General features: G+C 38.7%; 1 protein-coding gene across 1 annotated transcript in view; it reads right to left on the bottom strand.

The window, feature by feature from the left end:
* The window catches only part of LOC134671510 (1-phosphatidylinositol 4,5-bisphosphate phosphodiesterase), a 113,887-nt gene that overhangs the window by 34,248 nt on the left and 54,487 nt on the right, over positions 1-25,152 (bottom strand). Inside the window, exons 3-5 of the mRNA XM_063529376.1 lie at positions 23,634-23,747; positions 5,445-5,504; positions 2,873-3,010 (exon numbers count right to left, since the gene is read on the bottom strand). Coding sequence (XP_063385446.1) covers positions 2,873-3,010; positions 5,445-5,504; positions 23,634-23,747 — 312 coding nt within the window. The remainder of the gene's footprint in view (positions 1-2,872; positions 3,011-5,444; positions 5,505-23,633; positions 23,748-25,152) is intronic.

The raw sequence follows: 25,152 nt of genomic DNA, 5'->3' as shown, positions 1-25,152 counted from the left end.
GCTGCAGTTACTGTCTAACCCCCTTATTCATAAACGTTTACTAAAGTTGACAAGCCGATAATAATCATTTGTCCCTTTCCGACGTATCGGTATGATGGAAAGGGACAAACGATTATTATCGGCTTGTCGACTTTAGTAAACGTTTATGAATAAGGGGGCAAATCTTTATAAACCTAGCCGACTTACTCCTGAAGTCTCAAGCGAATTCGCAAGTGTTCCTTTGTAGTGACAAACTATTTAGCTAGGGTATGTCTTAAATCATCCTTCCCTTTCTATTAAAGTAGGCGTGAAAGAGACTTCAAGTGCTTATTTTTCTAAATTCTGTACGAACCGAAAAGCGTTTAAGCTTGACAATAATGGGTCTTTTAACTTTTGACGCTTATTCGTCCGTATTTAACAATATAATGTGTTTTCCTTCGTCCGTTCGTATATTCAACAAATGTTATATGATATCTACATACTTACGCGTTAACCTTTTTATTCATTATTGTTTGACGGAATGAAAAGGGTGGTCCGATGTTTTTCAAGGTGCAAACGGATGTTTTCTTTGAATTGTAACAACCCTCGTTAAATGGTGACGCCGAATAATTATTATATTGAATATATGTATTATAAAAGCAGACTTACTGTATCATATATTCAGGAGACATGTAATCCATACTACATATCTATACTATAATAATATTATAAAGGCGAAAGTGTGTCTGTCTTGTCTGTTACCTCTTCAAGCTAAGCCGGTGAACCGATATAGTTGAAATTTGGTATAGAGATAGTTTGAGTCCCGGGGAAGGACATAGGATAGTTTTTATGTTGGAAATCATCCCAGAAGAGGGTAGCACTAAAAAGAGTGCAAAAGGGGGGTAGAATTGAAAGAGTTAAGCATTGCCTAATTATTGAAGTAAGCAATGCGCGAATTGAATGATTGCTATTAGCATTATCCAGGCGCTATACCTACTTTAGCTGCATGCTGTCACTAACTCCACGCAGACGAAGTCGCGGACAAAAGCTAGTATATGTATAGATGTACCTAAACATCGTTGGAGCTATAGAAACCTTGATACCTATTCGTAAAAACCTATTTTCGTGACCGAATAACTTCCGTCGCTGACACGAGCTTCTGTGACTTTTATAACGTTATAAAACGCAGGTGTATACGAGATTTCAGCTTATTATCTCTCGTTCCGAGGTGAAACCCTTTATTTGACTGGGAAGCAGATTCAAAATAACATTATGACACCAAAATAAAAATATAAATGATGCCAGTCGCGAGCCCCTTTCCCTCGTACCTACCTACTAAGTACAATTGACGTGAGCGAGACGCACAGGCGAACTGACATCATTTTGATGTCACAATGTAAGTTTGGATTGGCCTCTTGGAGCCGTGTTTGCTGACATTACACCGTTTGGGCAACTGTAAACCCGGTTACGGCTTGCCTTCCGGTTTCCTTGTCTATAAAGCGGACAGGGACTTATTCAAACATTAAAAATCTCATCTTAATCGAAGGTAAGCGGAGATGAGAGTGCTAATAGCATTGCTTGTATTGTTATCCATGGTTTGGAGTTGGAGGATGGGTTGATTCCCACACGTCTCATCTTCAGTAGGAAGGCAGTCTAAGGCAAGCCAGAACTAATTAGACTTCTCTTTATGAGTTGTTGGAAAAGTAGCAAGCCGCCACTGATCTACAGCTCAATATTGATGCTCACTGTACTAGTAAGCGTGGCCAAGCAGAAAATTGCAATATTCCAAGCACGGATTCCAAGCTTATCCGGCAATTATACTTCCCGAGAAAAAAACGTGTTTTACAGTTTAACTTTGCACAGATCTTAGTAGGTAGTCTCTTTCACACCGAACCAGTAGAAAGGGGAAAGGGATGGATGTTACTTTTAGTTTCAAGTGTGTGATCAAAAATAAATTCAAAAGACCATCAATTTCGTACAGAACTAAATTGTATGTAAAAATTGCTAGTTCCTTGAAAAACTGAAATCCGACTCCGACTGAAATTTTTTTTATGGTACGATACGAATAAAAAATTTCGATAAAGTAAATACGAGTATATATTTATCTACTAGCCAACGAAGTAGGGGTCCCCAAAATTTTTGACAGGAGGGCCACGGCCAGACCTTAAGCTCGCTCCTCTCAGCGGGTCAAAGGTGGCGGGCCGGATTTTGAGACCAACAAAAAGGTAATTTATAGGTAAAACTACCCAACTACAGTGATTATAGTCCAAAATTAACTCTGATCTCTTCATGGTTTTACTATTATTTGGATGTCCAAGTTCTAAGACAAAATATTTTTAGAATTGAAAGAAAAACACACAATCAAATATCGTCGGGTGACAAGCAAAAGTCACTAAGTACTACCAATAAATTAAAGTAACAATGCACTTTATTTCACTTGTAACACGGTTTATTGTCCAATAATTTCAATGGTGCTAGTTAGTGACTTTTGCTTGTCACCCGACGATATGTAGGTACTTAGAAAAGTAGTCGAGCTTAAAAACTGTGCCTTCTTTGGTGCAGGTACCTTTCGTTTCGAAGCTGTGGACCATAGTTCATAGTTTTAGGTAGGGTAGTTTTACGGTATTACATAGCTACTTTACCTACTTATTTATTTGTATTCAATAAGTACCCGCTACTAAGTTACGGCGCGATTCGGGAAATGAATTAGAGATGCACTAGATATGAAATAGTAAAGATATGTGACGTTCCACGGCAAAAGGTACCATTACCCCGACTGAAAATTGGAGCGGCGTTAATAATAGCGTAAGCGCCAGCCGCCATAAGGTACCTTTTACCATGGACCGTCACATATCTTTACTGTTTCATGTCTAGTGATTGTCTAATTCATTTCCCGAATCGCGCCGTTAGTTACCTTGGCAGTGTTGGCGTCGGGGCAGACGACGTGCTGGTAGTTGATGTTGATGTAGTCAGTGCCGCTGCAGATGGTGAGGGATTTATCCTCCAGCGTGTCTCCATGCTTGTTCAGCAGGTTCGTGCTCAGCTTCGAGTCCTGGGGACAAGTGGTTTCTTAGATATGTCAGAGAAAAAAGTACATAGAGTGCTCCATCCATACATCAGTTTTGGTACCAAAACGACTATTATTTTCGTAGTCGACATTATACACATAACCACACAGCTAACATTATAACCGGAATAACTGGAACTCTAATTTCAACACCCTCTGCTTTTAATATTAGTTGTAAATTGTTGTTCAACACAATTTTCGTGAGTCGCCAAACAAGAGACATCTAGTATCGAGTAGCGGTACTCATAATTCCGGTACTCGATGCAAGATGTCGACTATGGTGCCGCTGCAGATGGTGAGGGACTTGTCTTACAGCGTGTCCCCATGCTTGTTCAGCAGGTTCGTGCTCAGCTTCGAGTCCTGGGGAGAGGCGGTTTCTTAGATATGTCAGAGAAAAAAGTACATAGAGTGCTCAATCCATACTGAAAATACCGAAAAGCGACTGGTAAATATCAAATGATATTTCGTATATAAGTTCCGAAAAACTCATTGGTACGAGCCGGGGTTTGAACCCGCGACCTCCAGATTGCAAGTCGCACACTCTCACCAGCGCTTACAAATTGGCATTGAAAATGATTATGAAACATTAAGTCGACCGGTCTGGCCTAGTGGGTAGTGACCCTGCCTGCGAAGCCGATGGTCCTGGGTTCGAATCCCAGTAAGGGCATTTATTTGTATGATGATACAGATATTTGTTCCTGAGTCATGGGTGTTTTCTATGTATTTAAGTATGTATTTGTATATTATATATATCGTTGTCTGAGTACCCACAACACAAGCCTTCTTGAGCTTACTGTGGGACTTAGTCAATCTGTGTAAGAATGTCTGTAATATTTATATTTATTTATTTATATTTATTTATTTAAGTTAATTTAAACTACAAATCATGTAAAGTGTGTCATTAAGTTCCATCAAAGTTTACGACAACATTGAAGTAGTCCGCATGTTATTTAATGGCCTCTGGGAGGTGCCCTACTTTCAGTGAGTTTACAACTTTATATTATGAGAGACATTATGCCAAAATTACACATTAAGAGAGTAATTTCACTGTAATTCACAGTTAAAATATCATCTCGTGTGTACATTACGTGGGTACCGTAAAGGTATAAAACTTTACCCTTAAACATAACTTTGCCCACCGCGTTACAGTTCAATAAAAGCGAAATAACCTAAAAGTAGTTACGGATACAATTTCTGAAAAAAGTAAAGAAAGTGCATCTGAGACTACTTTAAAGTTACATATTTCGCTTTTACTGACCTGTGACGAGGTGGACGAGGATGGACGAGGCCAGAGTACCCAAGCGCCTTCTAGAAGGCCGAACGGAGGGCCACAGAGGTAAAGGCAGGCCCAAGCTCAGATGGTTGGATAGCGTACATCAGGATTCAGGATCTTAGGAGTGAAAAGTTGGAGAAGGAGGGCCACAAACAGATCGGACTGGAGAGACTTGCTTGACCAGGCTAAGGCCCACCCGCGGCTGTAATGCCTCAGATGATGATGATGATGACGAGGTGGGCGAAGTTATGTTAAAGGGCAAAGTTTTATACTTGTACGGTATATTACAAGAGATGGGACAATTTATGACACTGGTTTATTACGTAAGAAGCTCACACCACAGGCCTTAATAAGAAAGCCTGAAGACCATTTTAGGGTCATTCTCTGAGAATATGTCTGCGATTGCGTCTAATTGCCGCGACTCTTTTCATACATTTTGTATGGGTCGCGGCAATTAGACCGCAGACATATTTATTTGAGAATGACCGTTTACAGCTACGAGCACAAATACAAATGTACAAGTGTAAAACGGTGTTTAACACGCGCTTGGTCATTTGGTCAATGTCGAGTGGCGTTCTGGTCAGTGGCTGACCTGGCGTTCTGGTCAGTGGCTGACCCGGCGTTCTGGTCAGTTGTTGGTCAGTAAATTGATACTCGTTACAGTACTTATCTAGGAGGCCATTTTATTGTGACAACATCCAGACCTAAAATTTTTCCTCTATGTTAATAAAGTTTTATTAAACCACTGACATTTATTTACCACTAGCTTTTCGGTGAAGGAAAACATCGTGAGAAAACCTGCATACATCTGCGAAGAAATTCAAAGGTGTATGTGAAGTCCCCAATCCGCATTTGGCTAGCGTGGGGACTATAGCCCAAGCCTTCTCGCACATGAGAGGAGGCCTGTACTCAGCAGTGGAACGTATATGTATAGGCTGAAATGATGACTGACATTTATTTGCGGCTCTAAAACAGATTTCTTCTGGATCTTTTTCAAAAGTTTGCTGACCGCTAGTCTAGGCGAAAAATTTAATGGTTACCGTAACTTGACACCCATCTATTCGTAGTAATAATAGAAAGCGTTATTGTAGAATAACGATGACGGATGGTTTCCGTTTCCGTTTCCGACCATAAACTACAGCTCACCTTTGGCACACCTCCAGCGCGGATGTCACTGACTTGGCACAGCTCGATGACGTCTCCGTCCTGCGGCAAAAAGAGGCATAGTTTAGTTTATGGTCACTATAAGCAGAAGCACGGAGAATCTCGTATAATTGACCCGACATTTCTTATCTCTATCGCACAATTAATTAATTATATTGCTGTCGCGCTCACACAGTGGGATTGACTGCCGGCATCATCGCCCTGCTAACAGCTCGGCCACGATATTGCGAGACTGGCGACGGCGGCGGCGGCAACTAGGTTGGAGCAAGACAGCAATCGGACCTTTCGTTCCCACCTATGGTTGCCAGGCGCGCAATGTCGTGGCAGAGCCGTAAGACCGTAAGAGTTTGAAATATAGCGAGAAAAAGTTAACATTTTGATAGCCGACGCAGTGGAAGTGTTATTTAAAACGTCAAACTTCTATGAAATTATGACATATAAATAACAGTTGCACTGCTTGGGCTATCAAAATCGCTGCTTTTCTTTTCTTGGACTAACTCTATTTCATGCCAGGCAATGCTTTACATGTTGTAACGTTGAGGAAGATTAAAATAGGTAACTCAGGAGTAGGTACATAAAATCTCTCGAAATTGCCATGATGCTGGAATTTCACACGTAAATAACTTCAATATGGACCCGGAACGTAATATTACCGAATACTTGAGTCCTCGAAACTTGTCTTAAGTATGCAAATGTAGAAACTTTCGCCGTTGACGACACAGGAAAGGAAATATTACGTAGCCGTCTTGAAACTTATTTCATAACTGGCTTTTACTGAGCTTGTTTCTTTAGCCCCGTCCCATTGCCCCCCTTAAATTAAATTGTATTTTTCTTAATTACTCGTAATGCATGTTAATTTTAAGATGTAATAATGTTTTGAAAAGATGTGTCCCGCCGAGTTTTTTGCCTGTTCCATATTGGGATACCCTCCCCCAATTGAGGGGGGATTTCTTCTCGGGGCAGAGGTGTACGGTTGGAGCCGGTATATGTTTATTTGACGTTCATAAGCGCATTGTAATAAGCCTACTTGAATAAACGATTTTTTATCTTTATCTTATTAATTAAGACATGGAAGCCGAAACTATAATATCAACACCTTCAGTCTCCAAGTAAAGACATTGCTACTCAATAATACAGTGTACACCATAAACGATAACCTTAATAATGAATATAATTTTTATATTGTTTTGTAAGTGTTTTTATATTTTACTTTTATATACATATTATAAAAACCTAGCCTAAGAAAAATGATCAATAAATGCAAAGTAATATAAATTAATATAAATATGTAATTTGATATCGTAATTTGTAAACAATTATAGCCTGTATTATTTATTAGATTAATTTGTATATTTTTAGTTTGTAATAAAAACATGTAATACTTATTGAGAAATAAATTAATCTAAATCTAGTAAGTAGTAAATTAATTAATTATTATGGGGCAACTGGGGACACTGAAATAAATAGGAGCCTTTCCTAAACCCTCAACAAATTGCAGTTTTTTTATCCTATTCAGATGCCGAACTCAAAAACTCCACTCCACTAAATCCCAGTAGCTTTAAATTATGCTCGCAAAGTCTACAAACGCTCTAGCTCAGTAATTAAAGGACAGAGTACACCCGACACTGGCTTTGTACAACGGTCGAATTTCAGGGCCCGGGTAGGGTTGCCCGTCCGGAATTGTCCGGACATGTCAGGATTATTGACCCTTTGTCCAGATTGCGGCCGGACTTGGCAAGTGTCCGGATTTTTAGGAATGACCTTATAAAAAAATGTTTACGTGATATATTTATTACCAAGTTAACATAGTTTTCATAAATGAAAGAATACATAAAAGTATTAGTAAGTAATCAACGAAAACAATAATATTTCTTTCAACGATACAGTACACCGCAGAGAGCAGTGCGCCGCCGGGGCGTCGTTCAAGCTGCGCCAAATCTCTGTTACAAGAAATGTCCGGATTTTTAGGGTGATGTCAGGATTTTTATCAGGACATTTAATTCTGCCATATGGCAACCCTAAGCCCGGGCCCGGCGATGTTCCATCGTCTGTTGACTGAGGGCGAGATGATAGGGTTACAGAACCAGTATATAAAGCCTGAGATGAAGGCTGTGAAAACGCTAGACGTCGAAATTAGAATATTTTGTATCTGTGTCTCTGTTGTTTGTATATGCAAGATAAAAGACGATAGAGACCTAATAACACTGAAATAAATAAGCTAAAATTCCCAAATTTTTGACAAGTTTTTGCCGTTTCTTTCCCTCATTTGAACTGCCGTATTCAAAAACTTTACTAAATCCAGCAAGTCTTCGAACGCCGCCCTAACTCACGACCACTTCTCTATACAAACGTAGGTAGTCCCTATTTTTCTCCCTGGATATTTACTAATTGCATATAAAATACATAATTTATTGTAGGTATGTATAACCACAGCTTTTCGAAGAAGATGAAACATCTTGCAACATCTCAATTGATAAAACATTGCCTCGAGTCACACACTTTAAGAACCTTGGCTCTATGCTTACGACTGATGCTCGTGTAGATGCAGATGTCAGTCATTAGAGTTAACACCGCATGGATGAAATGGAGATCGCTAACTAGAGTGCTCTGTGACACCCGAGTGCCAGTGCGAACTAAGGGTAAGATATACAAGACGGCTGACCGACCTGCTATAATGTACGGAGCGGAGTCCTGGACAATGATAAAAAAGCACGAACAACAGTTACACACAGCGAAAATGAAAATGCTGCGCTGGGCAGGCGGTGTTACCCGTCTTGATAGAATACGCAATGAGCACGTGAGACTTTCGGTGTGGCTCCTATTACTGACAAAGTAAAGGAAAGTAGGCTTAGATGGTACGGCCACATTATGAGACGAGATGATAGTTTCCCGATTAAGTCCGTCCTAAATATCCCCACAAATCCCCTGGGAAGAGGAAGACCTGCCGTCACATGGTTGTCCAGTATCAAGAGATATAATAAGGAACAAAACAAATTCCATACAATTATTTAAAAGCTCATGACAATTTAAAAAAATTACAAAGGGGTTTACGGCTGTGGTTTACACATCATATTGCGTAAAAATATTTTCTACAATGTCAATATCTAGACAGGAAAATGGGAACTACGTTTGTACGAAGAAGTCTCTTTTCCTCTTAATCGGTTCCGAGAACTCAAATCACCAACGCTCTTGTAATCAACGAGAATTGGCGACCAGCTCAATTTTCAACCGGAGAACGAACGAATTGTTAAACAACGAAAAACTTTTGTTGTTTAACAATAATTGGCAGAAACGTTACAATCACAAAGTTAATGGTTTTTCTTTGTACTTCGACAAGAATTGTTGTTATTGTTGATTTAAAATTGTATTTGAACTTGTTTTCTCCCAATGTAACTTGTAACTCGTGTAAAAGTTTAGTACTTAGGTAAGTATAACAGAGCGGAACTATAAATTGAAATATGTAAAACTAAAACGTGTCAACTTATGGGGCAGCCTCGACTTGTCCAGTACTGGGGCATTTTGGTGTAGGTGTCTCTGTCTCTATACTAGACACGATTTTGCAGTTAAACTGTTAATAATAATTTTACCGGTTAACTACCTACTTTGAATCGCGGGGAAACGTTGATCATCGATTATTAAACTATAAGGAACTGGTTTCTGAACGCTTTATTTTTGTTAAGATTGCCAGCCACATCATAAAATTTAAAACTCTATGTTCAACGTTTCCCCGGGATTTAAAGCAACCCCAGTTTACAGTACTCTCTCTAATCACAGAATAAATAATAATAGGTGCTAGGTACAGAAGACTCACTCTCTAACAAAACGTGTCTGTCACGATCAGCACAGATATGGCCGCTAGGTTGTAACATGGCAAACCTGCATGTACAGTCACCGCGCACACTGGCCGGTTGTAAATAAAAAAGCTAAGGGTCTCGCCCGTCTTTTGTTTTTTGTTCATAAATTTTTCCTTTGGAAATTTATTTATTTATTTATTTATTTAAACCTTTGGGAAACAAACAGGCAAAAACAACACATATAGTAAATCATGTTGTTGGATATAGCAATTCTGTAATTATTATTTTAATCCGACTGTATGTTTATAATTAGTGATAAAGTTTAATACCAGGGCTGCCACTAATGCAGGTAAAGTTTGTATAGTTGTATATATAGCATTAAGTTTAGGTTTATGTTGAAATTAAACCTAATCCAAGTCTTATTTGTACGTAATGCACGTCACTGGTTCTTGTAACGGAATAAGGCTTGGGTTAGGTTTCGACTACAAGTCTAAGAACGTACGATTGTTCCAGCCCTTTCTTCTACCTTTTAAATTGAAGAGCTACTTATTACTGTTGCTGTTTATTATTTGGACGTTTGCTGCTGAAGCTTTTCTCTACCCACGGACCTCGCTGAGCCTGCGTTGCCAAAGCTGACTCCCGCAACCGCGGCCTCATAAAGTTGATCGTATGGTTCGACAAAGAATGGGATTCAAGAACGCTAAGGCCAGTGACGATATTTTATTGGTTTAGATGCAAGTACTGACAGAAATTAGTTTATTTTATTGTACATATTTTCATATTATATTGTTTATTGCAAAGAACTTGGTTTTCTTTTACCGCTCTAGCTAGCCGGTTACAAGGTGGCGACAGCGCCACGCGCGGCTTATGGCAAACCCCAAAATTAGGGTCGAACGGATGTACTTTTAGCTACCTGTAGCAAAGCGACGAAATCGCGGAGTGAGCCACGCCTGCTCTAATCTAGACACGAGATCACATGAGACTAAGACAAAGTTGCCAACTCATCTCAAAGCGACACTTCCTGAAAAATCCAAAGTTAATTAAACATAAACTAGAACCTTCATTATCGCCCGGAAACTCGGCTTCCTCAAAGTGGCCACGGGGCTCGAACCCGGGACTTCACAAAAGCCATCGTAAGTTATAGGTCACTTTGCCAACTCGTCGCTCGCTCTCTGTACTAATTAATGAGTTGAACTGCGTTTAGCGCCTAACAAAGTTTAATGAAGTCGACAGATGTTGGCCTTCTCCAAGGATTAGGGCTCATTTAGACGATGCGATAACTCGCATGCGAGTTTCATTACATTGCGTGTTTTGAATTGGACGTAACCACAGTCCGCAATGTAACTAAAATCGCATGCGAGTTCGCGCGTCGTCTAAATCAGCCCTTAAGCCGACTACTGACTAACAGGCCGCCGGACGATATCGGCCTGTCAGCATTCCGTTTTAAGTTATGCTCGCAAGGTCTACAGCTCACAGAGCCACTAATACTATCATATTTAAAATAATCGAGACGAGAAATGTGTCGCTTAACTTCAAACTCGGGTAAATCCATTGGACCCTCTCAGCAAATATCTACCCCATTACGTTTTCTTAATACCAAAATCGCATGCACGCAATCTGACAGATGGATTTACCCGAGTTTGAAGTTAAGCGACTCAAATACACTCCGAAGAAATATCCATTTAGTACGGTCATTATATCCAAAAAACCGACCCTACCCGTGAATAATTAGTTCTTGGATTTTTTTTTCGTAGGTCCCTCGGGGGGGTCACTGGGAGTGTAAATTCAAAAAGTAGGCTGAATCAGGCTCCTGCGTATATTCGAAAAATGGTTTTTTTCCAAAAAAACAGTTTTTCTTCAATAACTCGGCCATTTTTGATTTTACAGTAAAGCCGTAAGGACAAAAATTGTAGGAAATTTGATTCACTACAAGTTAGTCCAGTCATTATATCCAAAAAACCGACCCTTCCAGTGAATAATCAGTTCTTGAATTTTTTTTTCGTACGTCCCTCGGGGGAATCACTGGGAGTGTAAATTCAAAAAGTAGACTGAATCCGGGTCCTGTGTATATTCGAAAAACGGTTTTTCTTGAATAACTCGGTCATTTTTGATTTTACAGTAAAACCGTGAGGACAAAAATTTTAGAAAATTTGATTCACTACAAGTTAAGTCCTCACAATTTTTCTTCTAGGATCGATAGTTTGGAAATAAAATGAAAAAAAAGCGACAAATTTAAAATATTTTCAACATCTCGTTTATTTTCAACTTTACGACATAAATGAAGAGGACTAAACTTGTAGAGAATCAAATTCTGAATAATTTTGGTTCCCACCTTTTTTCCCCCAAAATCGATATTTTAGAAATTAACCCTAAAAAACGCGACAAATTCAAAATATTATCATTATCTCCTATGTTCTACGCTTTACGGCATAAATGAAGGGGAAACAAAGTTGTAGAGAATCCAATTCTGAACAATTTTTGTCCTCACGGTTTTACTGTAAAATCAAAAATGACCGAGTTATTCAAGAAAAACCGTTTCGAATATACACAGGACCCTGATTCAGTCTACTTTTTGAATTTACACTCCCAGTGATTCCCCCGAGGGACGTACGAAAAAAAAATCCAAGAACTGATTATTCACGGGAAGGGTCGGTTTTTTGGATATAATGACTGGACTAACTTGTAGAGAATCAAATTTCTTACAATTTTTGTCCTTACGGTTTTACTGTAAAATCAAAAATGGCCGAGTTATTGAAGAAAAACCGTTTTTTTGGAAAAAAAACCATTTTTCGAATATACGCAGGAGCCTGATTCAGCCTACTTTTTGAATTTACACTCCCAGTGACCCCCCCGAGGGACCTACGAAAAAAAAATCCAAGAACTAATTATTCACGGGTCAAAATCTATAATGACTGTACTAATTGAAGACACCCGAAGAATCATATATTTTCAATCCACAATTTTCTTCGTTCCCCAATGAATTCGATAATAAAATAAATAATATCAAAAGGTTGTGATTTAAGGTCAATAGACAATAGACAATTATTAGACACTATCAATAGGCATAAGGTGCAGTGCAGGGGGCCAATTTCGACTGCGGCGAAATTTCAGCTAATCGAAAATATCGATCTTCCATGTTTTACATTATGATAGTAAGTTGCAGTTTTCATATAATAAAATAGTACATTGTGCAACATGGGGCGTAAGTTGAATATTGCAAACGAGAGTAAGTTAAATCGCGACGGCTTGCCGGAGCGATTTATAGACTCGAGTTTGCAATATTATTACGCCCCGAGTTACACACAATGTTTTTCATCACACTTGCGATACAAAAATTAAGTATAAAGACAAAAAACTGTTAATTATGGCACTAGAAACTTCATAACTCCCTAGGGAGAACGCTTTTTCTATAACTCCCGCTAAACCTGCGTGCAGTTCCACATTTACTGAGCGAGTGTGATGAAAACACAATTACCCAGCAAAGCACATTTTATAGTATATTAATATCCTTTAAGACCCCTACTCGGTTTTTGCCCTCAAAAACTTCCTACTTTTGCCTCAAAAGAAAATCCATTTCCTCGAACGGAATTGGACAAGAATGTAATAAATCGGCATGTCACTGATGTCACTCTACCAGCTGTCATTTCCAGTCGGCTCGTCATTCCAACTCGTTTGAGGAAATTGAGTTCCGGGAAATGCATCCTATGACATGGGATTATAAAACTATGTAGGTATAGATAGGGGAGACCGAGAGGTAGTTCAAGTTGCTACGCACGCACAAACGCGCGCTATTGCGACCTAGTTTTTAGTTAATAGATTCCAAAAAATCGACAATGTCACAACTCTCCTCTGTCACAACTCACCTCGGTCTCCCCTACTATCTTCTCGGTTAGTCTAAGATGTTAGTTTTATTTAACTGAAGTTTTTTTATGATATAGGAGAGAAGAGCAGGTGAATCGCGTGACGGTAAGCGATAACTGTCGCCCATGGACACCTGCACTGCAACACCAGAGAGGGGTTGTAAGTGCGTTGCCGGATTTAAGATGGGAGTACGCTCTTTTTTTGAAGGTTTGAAGGGGTATTTAATAGTAAACGTCGCTTTAAACATAATTTTAACGGTTATCAGTAAAAAAACATATTTTTATGTAATTTGGTTATTTCATAAAGCATGCATATTTACAAACTTAACTACTAATCTTAAATTAAAAAGATTTTTTGAGCTAAGAGGCTTCTAGGTGAAGGAAAAAATCGTGTGAAAACCGGACTAATCTCAATGATGCTTACTTGCTTAGTTACCATCATAGTTGAAAGATCAGATGGCTATTGCTTTAGTAAAAAGTAGCGCCTCACTCGTACAATATTGATAGATATTTTGGGTATGAAGGGTAGGAATATCTGGTATATATCTAAAAACAAAAGGAGCGACCTTGAAACAAGTTTCATTGTTGAAACAAATTAAAATCACATTAATTATTCTGTTAAAAATTAGGCTCGCGAATACGCTAAACCACACGTACGTCGCATGTCGCTTTCCCCGCTGAATAAAATATCACTTACAAACTGCGAACATGTCGCCAATTTTACTAAAATGATAAATTACTTACGTTCGCTTTTCAAACTTTCATCCCTAACACATTACTTTAGCAATATAAACCTTGTAACGTAAGCTTTAGAGTTCCTTTTGCAGTGTGCGGATTAGTAAGGTACGCGGTCCAGTAAGGTACCTAATGCTTTCGGACAGTTCGGACTGGACAGAATTAAATATTCAAGGTTTTACCTTTGGGAAATAACTGGTGGTAATGGAGGCACTGCGAGGCATTAAATATGACGGATGAGTGTGGGTGGCATGTTAAGTCGGGTCCGGTAGTTTGAAGTAGAAGCAGTAAGTTTGAGGAAATTTAACCTGTTTATCGTAGTGAAAAGTGGAATTAAGGTACCGCTTTATGTATTATTGACATTATTGTGCAATAACAAGCAGCTTTATGCCATCCAACATAAATCAAAGTACCTTTTATCAATTTTTGTCACTAATAAATCTTGGTTCAGTCCACACTTTTCCCTAATCACACTGTTTAAAAATATAACATAAACATAATACCCTTGTACGACCCGACATTAGACTTCTGAGTCGGCAAAAAACGCCCAAAACATTTAAAAAACGACTTACCGGGTTTTTATCCCTCCCATATTGTTGGCTAAGGGACGAAAGCTATACATTCTAAGCGAAAATTTAGGACAAGAAGAAAATTAATGTTTGCAGCCGAGAAAAGAAAATGAAAAGAATTATATTGACTTTAGCCTGTTTGGAAAAATAATTCAATCAATCAATCAAAGTTTATTTGCTATAAGTAAGCACAGTTGCATGCATGCAAATACAGTTCTCATTTCACTTATAAGTCGTACTTATAATAAAAGTTGTAAAAGTTAAGCCTTTTTTTGTGGGTTACTTATTAATAATAGCTACTACAAGATGGAAAAGATACCATTCTACTCGTTTAGTTTATATGATTTTATGAAATACATTGAAAAAAAAACAGTTCCTACATTTTACTTTTATTTAAAAAAATACTTTCTACGTTAAAAAATTACAATATCCTAATTAATTGTACTAGAAAATTATGAGAAGGTACCTACACAATCTGCTATAATATTATAAAAACCGGGCAAGTGCGAGTCGGACACGCGCACGAAGGGTTCCGTACCATAATGCCAAAAAAAAGCAAAAAAAAATACGGTCACCCATCCAAGTACTGACCACTCCCGACGTTGCTTAACTTTGGCACATTTGGTCAAAAATCACGTTTGTTGTATGGGAGCCCCATTTAAATCTTTATTTTATTCTGTTTTTAGTATTTTTTGTTATAGCGGCAACAGAAATACATCATCTGTGAAAATTTCAACTGTCTAGCTATCACGGTTCGTGAGATACAGCCTGGTGACAGACGGACGGATGGACGGACGGACAGCGAAGTCTTAGTAATAGGGTCCCGTTTTACCCTTTGGGTACGGAACCCTAAAAATACAATATTTCGCATTTCGATTCAGTGAGTATTTATTTTACATTTGTGCGCTACCTGTATATTTTAACGCTACCTGTATACCTATGTTTTAATTAGGTATGTATTTAGGTTATGTAATTCTTATTCACAAATAACAATGACACGGTTACAGTATTGTCCTGAAATCTAAATGCCTCAGGCATTTTCCCTCGTACATCCCACGCGTATTTCCAGATACTTCGAGAACTTTTCCGAAACATTGTACACAAAATGGGCTAAGTACTTATACAGGGTGATTCATGAGACGTGAGCAGGACTAATCCTGCACACTCAGTAACTGATAATTGATCGATCACCGTCGTATTTAGGTGAAACAACCACACTTTTTCCTAATTTTTAACATTTTGGCGAGGGCAAATTTAATTCTCTACAATCATGGTCACCCTACAAGATCTAATTAATAAACATAAAACCTCTTTAACCGTCATGACAGCATTATGATTACGAAGAAAATAAACTGTCAAACTTGAGTGAGATACGAGTTTTCAAAAGTAACCAGACCGTGATGACATTCAATTTGACACAGGATATCGGTAGTTTAGTATTCTAATTGTAGGGTGACCATTCATGTCGTAAATAAATTAATAACTTTTTTTTTTCAACTCGACTAGAAAACTAACGTTAACCTCACTAATACTGATACAAAACAGTTGCTTATAATTTACGAAATGCGTAGTGTTAGTCCTGCTCACGTCTCCTGAATCACCCTGTATACAGACGGACAGCGGAGTCTTAGTAATAGGGTTCCGTTTTTACCCTTTGGGTACGGAACCCTAAAAAACCGGATAAGTGCAATCGGACTCGCCCACCGAGGGTTCCGTACTTTTTAGTATTTGTTGTTATAGCGGCAACAGAAATATATTACTATTACGTTTCATTGTATACAGCCTGGTGACAGACAGACAGACGGACAGCGGACGAGTCTTAGTAATAGGGTCCCGGTTTTACCCTTCGGGTACAAAACCATAAAAATACAAATCGGCCATGCACATTTTATTGTGTGAATTTATGCATCTCTTTTGCTTTCCTGTAGACATCGCAAAGCTAAGAGAACATGGATAACGCAGCCACGCTGGCAAGAATGGCTAAGAGCAGGAGAGAGATGGCAAAGGTGGTCGCCGACGTCCGTTAGGGCATGGCAAATAAAGAAGAAGAAGATCATTTAAACTATATTTCGCTGTAACTATTATGTTGAAACTAATTACGAGAGTTACGAGTTTTCTGTACGGTTACCATCAGTTTGTCACTGACATAAACGCCGTCGAGAACGTAATTTACTTTCTATACATCTCGCTCGGACTCGCATATTAGTGCAAACGGGATGTATAGAAAGTAAATTACGTTCTCGACGGCGTTTATGTCAGTGACAAACTGATGGTAACCGTACTGTTCAGTTCAGTTACGAGAGGCGGTTTTCTGCGTACGAGTATGACACCAGTTTTCGGGCATAGGGCTGAGTTCGTGCTTACAGTTCGAGTTGAGCTCAAGAAGGGCTCGTTAGTGCAAGGGCAAGAGCAAGGGGTAGGACTGGGCCAAGGGAAAACTTGAGTGTGCTTGCTCGGCGCGCTTCTAAATCTTAAATACGTGTCTATATAGTTCGTTTTTTTTTAGCATTAGAAAGAACTTGCAAGAAGGTAAGCGATCTTGACATGTCTTTTAATTGAAAAACGCCTTTTAAAATTCAAAAACTATTACTTATGAAAGCAGAAGAATATAAATGATCGTATTCGATTCATAATTTGTTACATATTTATCGTAACTTATTTTTAAAATGTGTTTTTCAATTAAAAGACGCATCAAGATTGTTTACCTAATTTCTAATGCTAAAAAAAACGAACTATAGGTACTACGAGTATACCTCGCGTCTATAGCGGCTATTTGACGACCGGTCTGGCCTAGTGGGTAGTGACCCTGCCTGCGAAGCCGATGGTCCTGGGTTCGAAACCCAGTAAGGGCATTTATTTGTATGATGAATTATACAGATATTTGTTCCTGAGTCATGGGTGTTTTCTATGTATTTCATGTATTTGTGTATTATATATCGTTGTCTAAGTAAGTACCCACAACACAAGCCTTCTTGAGCTTACTGTGGGACTTAGTCAATCTGTGTAAGAATGTCCTATAATATTTATTTATTTATTTATAGCATCGAATGATACTCCCTACTCCCTAATAAGATTCAAATCGAGTCCTCAGTAGATTTAAATCGAAATATAAAATTACGATTGTATATTTATATATTGATTAAAACTTTTACGATTTTTACACATAATTAAATTGTACAATGGGACTTAATCATGTATTCAAGTTTTAAGATTTACCTCCGACGTTTCGAGGACGGCGTTGTCCCCGTGGTCTCGGAGAAGACTGGCTTAAGTTGACATCAACAACATCTTCTAGCCGCGCGAGTTTTTCGAACTACCCGCACTTGGCCTTGTTTATCAGTTTGAACGTTTTTCGCACTAGGGATGAGACTTTGTCAATCTCTGTCTTTCTGTCTGTCTGTCTGTGTGTGAATCTTAAAACTTAAGTCTCGTTGTTACAATTTAATAATGCAATAATTATTCTTTAAAAACGTACTCCAGCAAACAGGAAAACTGTCTCCTCATCACAACACGCCTATGCTCTGAATAGCACAATAAGCATTCAGGCCTTTAGAAAGGCCGCCGGGACTCGTATCGTGGCAGCTGACAGGCGATAACGACACGTAGGCGTTCCTTGTCAAGCACAAAGAGTCCTAACGAGGCCAGGGGCCTAGTTGGCTATATCATAGAGAAATGAGTAAACTTAGAGTGCTCTCTAAATACTGCATGTTATGTAAGATTGTAATAAAGGCTTTTTTATTTTATTTATTGAGTGCTCACTCCATACCTATTTAGGGGAGATCGAGGTGAATTAAAACAGAGGTAGGTTGGAACAACGTCAATTTTGAGACGTTTATAACTGTTAGCGAGCTGTAAAAAACGATGTAGAGTCAGACCGTAAAATGTCTGCAGCGATTATGATAGCCCACGCAGTGCTAGTCTCATTTTAAACGTCAAACTTCTATGAAATTATGACGTATTAATAACACTTACACTGCGTGGGCTATCAAATCCGCTGCAGACTTTTCTTGGCGCGACTCTATAGCCTCTTCCCGACGTTCGCCAGTCCCTCAATATGCGTCCTTGCCTTCAAGACAATAATTAATATCGCAAAATTTACGTTGTTTCAACTTACCTCTGTTTTAACACCTCGGCCTCTCCTACACTAGTGGCTCTGTGAGCTGTAGACCTCGCGAACCCCCATCACTCCGCCATTTTGAAAAAAATCCGAAAACTGAATCGACAAAAAAGTTCTAGATAATTATCTAACCTGAGGTTCTCAACTCGTCAGAATTTTTTATAACATTTAGAAATAGTGAGTCTCACGGCAGCGACACGATTTATCGTGGCGCTTACACACTTTGGCACTTCAAAGTCGGTTTATTGCTGAATTATCTTAAGCGTCTGGTTGTAATTATAATATCTCTGAATAGATATGAACCCCTAGTGTAAATTTCATTCGATAGCGTGACATGACGTACGCATTTGCGTTAGGTGTTATTTTATATGGGATATTCGAGTTCCCAAAACGTCACGCTTGGCGTGCTCTTCAAAATCTTATGGTTCCTCTACACGTTGGCCCAACCTATTGGTCCTATATGTTGGGACAACGTGTAGAGGGGGTATTGGGGTCGGTTGGCTTTTGGCGCGCGGGATGGCGATGAGTTGGCCGCGGTGTCGGTTTTTCGGCCGCACATCAAAGGGATTAGCCAAGCGATTGCGGTAGGTACGCATCTACACGTGGCCCAATCGGCAGTGCGTGCTCGGACGCGGTCGAGGGTGGACGTTCATGCTTTTTGTGTTTTTTAAAATTAAAAATGACGAATACGTGGCCACTTGTGTAGCGTTCCGACCAAGGCACGGCCAACTCATGGGCCAAGCGTTGGCGGAGCGTTTGGCCAACGTGTAGAGGAGCCATTATACAAAATAGACATAACGCGAACGCGTCACGATATAGAATGAAATTTACACTAGGGGATCTGTACTATATTCTGTAACCTTTTACGTAAACACCGATCATCACGCCTCGATTAGGGTCAGTCGGTCATATGTGAGCAATGCCTCATCTGGCGATAATGTTGACGTAGTTATCTATACAGGGCCAAATTCGACATTACATGTGCAACTGTCAGATTTCGCATCCACGTCAAATCAACAGTTGATTTTATTGCATACTGAGTGTTGATTCCATCAACGGTGGATATAATATCATTTGGTACAACCAAAACTCAACTCTAAACTAGGGGTGGTTCGGTTTGGTTTGCTTGTCACCCTAACTGTGGATTGTTAATGTCAAATTTTGACATTGTACGTATTGGAGAACTTATGATTTTTCCCACATCAACGGGAGATCAACACGATACGTCAAACGTCGCTTGTCGAATAGGGGTCCAGGGTGATTGAAGGTTATATTGTCTTTTACTATAGACACAGCATGTATACCAACTTTCTCCATGTGGTTTTGTGAAGATCACTTTGATGTAAGTAATTGTTTATTGAATGAGATGCCGTTTAAAGTACGGTTTCCACCGAACGAGCGAAATCGAATCGAACCCCGAAATCAGCGAGACATATGATTCGCTGAAATGTAGACGGCAGATTGTATAATTAATGGATAATAGATATGTGATCGGCGTATACAGATGTAGTGCATTAGTAGATTGTTAACCAGGGCACGGAATAAATAATAGTACTAAGTACAGAAGACTCACTCTCTAACAAAACGCGTCTGTTACGATCAGCACAGATATGGCCGCTAGGTGGCGACAGCGCCACGCGCGGCTTATGGCAAACCCAAAAATTGGGGCTGAACGGATGCACTTTTAGCTACCTGTAGAAAAGCGACGAAATCGCGGAGTGAGACACGCCTGACCAGGGGATCAATAGATTTAAACCCAAATTTTAATAGCTTATCGTAAAATGAAAATATAGTCGTACTTGGAAAGTAAAATGCTCTAGTGCTGAAACGTATCATTTTCTGCACACCGTTTAGAACAACAATGACCCTCTTTCAGAGGATGAGAAATGAAAAATGGTTTTCGATGATATTTTTTCGGAAACATTCGTGTTTGTCATGCTAGTTCAGTCAATGTCAGTACTTTTTGGTAGTACCGGGACCTGATTGAAATAGCAAGACACGTTCGTAAGTTTCCGTGAAAATACGGTGGAAAATAACTACATATGTACATCTGTATCGTTAAAGAGCAAATGAAAGTAAGGTGCTGATATTATATTTATTTGCTTGTTTTAATTTTTAACGTCTGCGAACGATCCTATTAAGCTTAGAATAAATTTAAAAGTGGAAAAATTAATTACTGTCTTGGGTGAGACTTGAACTCGCGGCCTCTGGATCGATACTCACCCAAGTCTCACCCATTCAAGACAGTATTTTTTTTTTTAATTTATTCTATGCTTATTTGCTTGTTTAAGAAAAATTACTTTTTTTTCACATTTACTGAGGACCCGTACAAAGTTTTATCTACATTCGGAGTTTGTTATAGTAATTTGCGTATTTCTTTTTGGTATGGTGAATATTAATTATTTATTAACTTGTTGGTACATGGTACTAATTGACGACCAAGTAATTAGACTAATGAGCAGAGTGTAAATACAATATTATTCTATTTATTACTACGGAATTTCTCAAAGTAACATTTGACTCAATAAATTAAGTAGGTAGTAGATACATAGAGATATTTCAGAAGATATTCAGTGGTTTCAATACAGCTTTATAAGATATTCTGATATTTGATATTCGGTTGCCAACGATCTATCAAGTCAATTATATGGAGCGAAGAACAGAAATTAAGCACATCAAAGGAATTTGGAACTAACATTAAGTAAATTAAATTTCGATACGTTCATGCAGACACTTAAAGAAGATTAAAATTAAATTTTAATATTTAAACTTTGATGAAAGAGAGGAAAATTGAACGGCATCCCTCATTAATAAAAAAAAATATTTGAGCATAAAACATCTTTAGTCCTTTGTAATTATTTATAATGGATTTGAACATACTTAAATTGATTTGAAATTAAATTGAAATTAAATCATCAGCATGTTATCATCATAAACATGCCAATTCCAGCGCACACCGTACAATGACATCAGAATGAATAAATTATGCATTTACGACCCGATTCGAACTTTGGGATACGTCAAATATCACGGGCTAGATACGACATGACATAGATTAGATGTTTGAAGAAAATTCGAACCGGACAGCCAAGCAAGCCAACGCTCAAATGCAAAGCGAAATGCTCGTTAACTAATTAACGAGCACTCTCACTCACTCCGCGATTATGTCGCTTTGCAATAGGTAGCTACAAGTGCATCCGTTCCACACCAATTTTGGTGGCTAGCCATAAGCCGCGCATGGCGCTGTCGCCACCTAGCGGCCATATCTGTCCTGATCGTAACAGACGCGTTTTGTTAGAGAGTGAGTCTTCTGTACCTATAGTACTATTATTTATTCTGTGGTGCAAGTTAAGGTTTTAAAATATCGTAGCTTATCTAATAAGCAAGGGCTACATGTGCTACATGTACACGAAACCAAAACTCCATGGAACGTCTCGTTGTCCAGGGACGAGTTGAAGGCAAGCGGTCACGAGGTCGGTCACCTACGCGCTGGACAGACCTGATAAAATCTGCGACACAAACCACCATAGTCCAATGTTCCCGTAACGCCGAAGACCGTGGCAAATGGAGGCACATTGCGAGGGCTGCGTTATCCACAATAGATACGTCTCATCATACAACCACGACCACTCTGTCAAGAGTGAACGACTGAGGAGGAGGACATGTGCTACGCTGTAGTCTACAGTGTAGACTGTAGATCGTAGCAGCGGGTTTTCGATATTTGCACTTAGCAGAAAATTGTGTTCAAGCGGTTAAAGTTAGACCAAGAAAAGTCTGCAGCGAAAAGTTTTAAGTAGTAGTAAGTAGTTATAAGTTTGACTGTTTGTACAGTCACCAGCAATAATATGTTACACTTCGAAGGCCGCAAAAATATGTGACACGCTCTTATGTGTCTGTAAATAAGATGGTGTCAGATATTTTTGCGGCCTATGTTGTGTAACATATTGATGCTGGTGACAATGGCAAGATCATGGTGATTTTATATCATTATTTTGCATCATTGTATATACCCATGTTCTACAGACAATAAACGAATTATGAATTATGATTTTGATAGCCGACGCGGTGCGAGTGTTATTTATACGTCATAATTTCATAGAAGTTTGACGTTTAAAATAACTATCAAATCAAAATCGCTGCAGACTTTTCTTGGTCTAACTCTAGACTATTTCCCCCCTGTTCCGCTTTGTGCCAAAAGCATGCCGCAACAGCGCGATAAATGATTTAGAAAAGGTCAACAAATGTCAACGATAAAGAATCATTTTCAGTTGTCAGCTAATTCCAAATGTCAATAACCGTTACGAAGAAGATCGACTCTCCTAACTGCGATATCTGTGGATCAGTAGAAGATGTCTATCACATACTTGTAGAGTGTAGTAGAAATCGCGCCCCTAGGGAGGCGCTCATAACTTCGGCCAATCTAATGCCATATGACATCGGTGCCTTCATACACATTCTTAGTAACCCAATATCGGACACGGGCGACACGGCACAATTGGTATATAGATTGGCTGAAGTTATGCTTAACAAATAAATTCTAATTATTTTTATTTTATATGTCCACTTATGTACACTTATTTCTGAAGATATAAGAAGCGGCTTTATAGGGCCGATATGTACAAATGTATAAAGGTCCTATTAAATAATAATAATAAAAAAAAAACCATTACGAGGTATTTCCAACTAAATGTCAATTGTCAATGTATGTGGATGAAATGTAGAAAAACACGAAAAAGTGTCACGTCGTGGACAGATCTCCATGGTAACGTTGTGGACAAAATGTCCATGGTAACGTTACGTAATGTAATGGTTGGTATAATGGTAATGTTTTCTTATGACGTTATCACGCAAAATTATCGTCCGTAAACCGACTTTATGGACAACCACTTTTTTGGGTGCTAATACACGCTTCGAATACATTTTTCTAGACTTCATTACGAATCTAATGAGGTATCACACGTATTTTTAGAAGTAGTATCTCTATTTTTCATCGTTTTCAGTTTCTCGAGTAGACTATAGAGTCAAATTTGGTCCAAGTCAAATGTCGCGATCCTTAGCAATGAGAGAAAGAGAAGAAGATATACGTAATTACGTACCTTTCCATCGCTTTTCCAGTAGATGAAGAAGCCATACTCGTCCACTTTAAATGTGCAGTTCTGTTCTAGCTCGGTGTTGTCTTTCTCCTCTGTCCATCTGTCGAACACCGCGCCCTGGAACAATACACAATTACACACATAAGTGAACTGTAACCATACACAATTACACACATAAGTGACTTTAGTGTAGTAAATGAAGCAAGTTGTTGTATGGAGACCCATGCATTAATTTCTCAGTCGATGAAATTTAGCTTGGTTATTGTATAGTATGAGCCGAGACTAAAAAAACCGACTTCCATGGGGGCCGATGAAAGATTATTGTAGATGGTACACTATGTAGAAAAGGAGGTAAAACCACCCACTTTTTTACTAGCATTTCGCTTGTGTATAATGGCTCCTCTACAGGATGGGCCAACGCCGGCCACTCCAAGGGACGCAGCCATGCACTATCACTTGCTCCCTCTAACTCGAACTCGAGCTTGACAAAAATGTGGCTTAAAAACTTAACTTGCTTAACGAACATAACGAAAAGGAAAAATCGCCAAACGTGGACTATGCGTCGTTTAAGAGTTCTGTTCTGATCATCATCAGCAGTTCCACTTCATCAAATGCAACAGTTTTTAATGAAAATGCTTGATTTTCTGATGTAAATACAAAAATCTCTATACGCATGCCTTTAAGATTTGAGGAGTTCCCTTGATTCCTCATGGATCCCATCAGAACTCGAGCTTGACAAAAATGTGGCTTAAAAACTTAACTTGCTTAACAAACATAACGACGAGGACAAATCGCCAACCGTGAACTATGCGTCGTTGAAGAGTTCTGTTCTGATCATCATCAGCAGTTCCACTTCATCAAATGCAACAGTTTTTAATGAAAATGCTTGATTTTCTGATGTAAATACAAAAATCTATATACGCATGCCTTTAAGATTTGAGGAGTTCCCTTGATTCCTCATGGATCCCATCATCAGAACTCGAGCTTGACAAAAATGTGGCTTAAAAATTTAACTTGCTTAACAAACATAACGAAGAGGACAAATCGCCAACCGTGAACTATGCGTCGTTGAAGAGTTCCGTTCTGATCATCATCAGCAGTTCCACTTCATCAAATGTCACTTTTTTGGATGTATATGCTTGATTCGTTGATAAAAAACCAAAAATCACTATGTGTATGCCTTTAATATTTGAGGAGTTCCCTCGATTCCGCATGGATCCCATCATCAGAACTGGATTTTGACAAAAACGGGACCAATCTGTATGCATATACATTCAATCAAAAAAAGAATTTTCAAAATCGGTCCAGTAATGACGGAGTTATGGAGTAACAAACATAAAAAAAAAAAAACATACAATCGAATTGATAACCTCCTTCTTTGAGATTTGGAAGTCGGTTAATAAGTTATTTGTATCAGTATCTGATACTAAAAAAAAATGTAAAAGTTTTGTCAAACATGAGAATTTTTTTATAATAATTCCTTTTTTAAACGGTTTTATTTAGCTTGACCCCGTATCTTCTT

This window comes from Cydia fagiglandana, chromosome 15 (genome assembly GCF_963556715.1).
Source record: "Cydia fagiglandana chromosome 15, ilCydFagi1.1, whole genome shotgun sequence".
NCBI lineage: Eukaryota > Metazoa > Arthropoda > Insecta > Lepidoptera > Tortricidae > Cydia > Cydia fagiglandana.
Note: the sequence above shows the minus strand (reverse complement) of the source record. Positions and strands in the feature narration are given on the sequence as shown.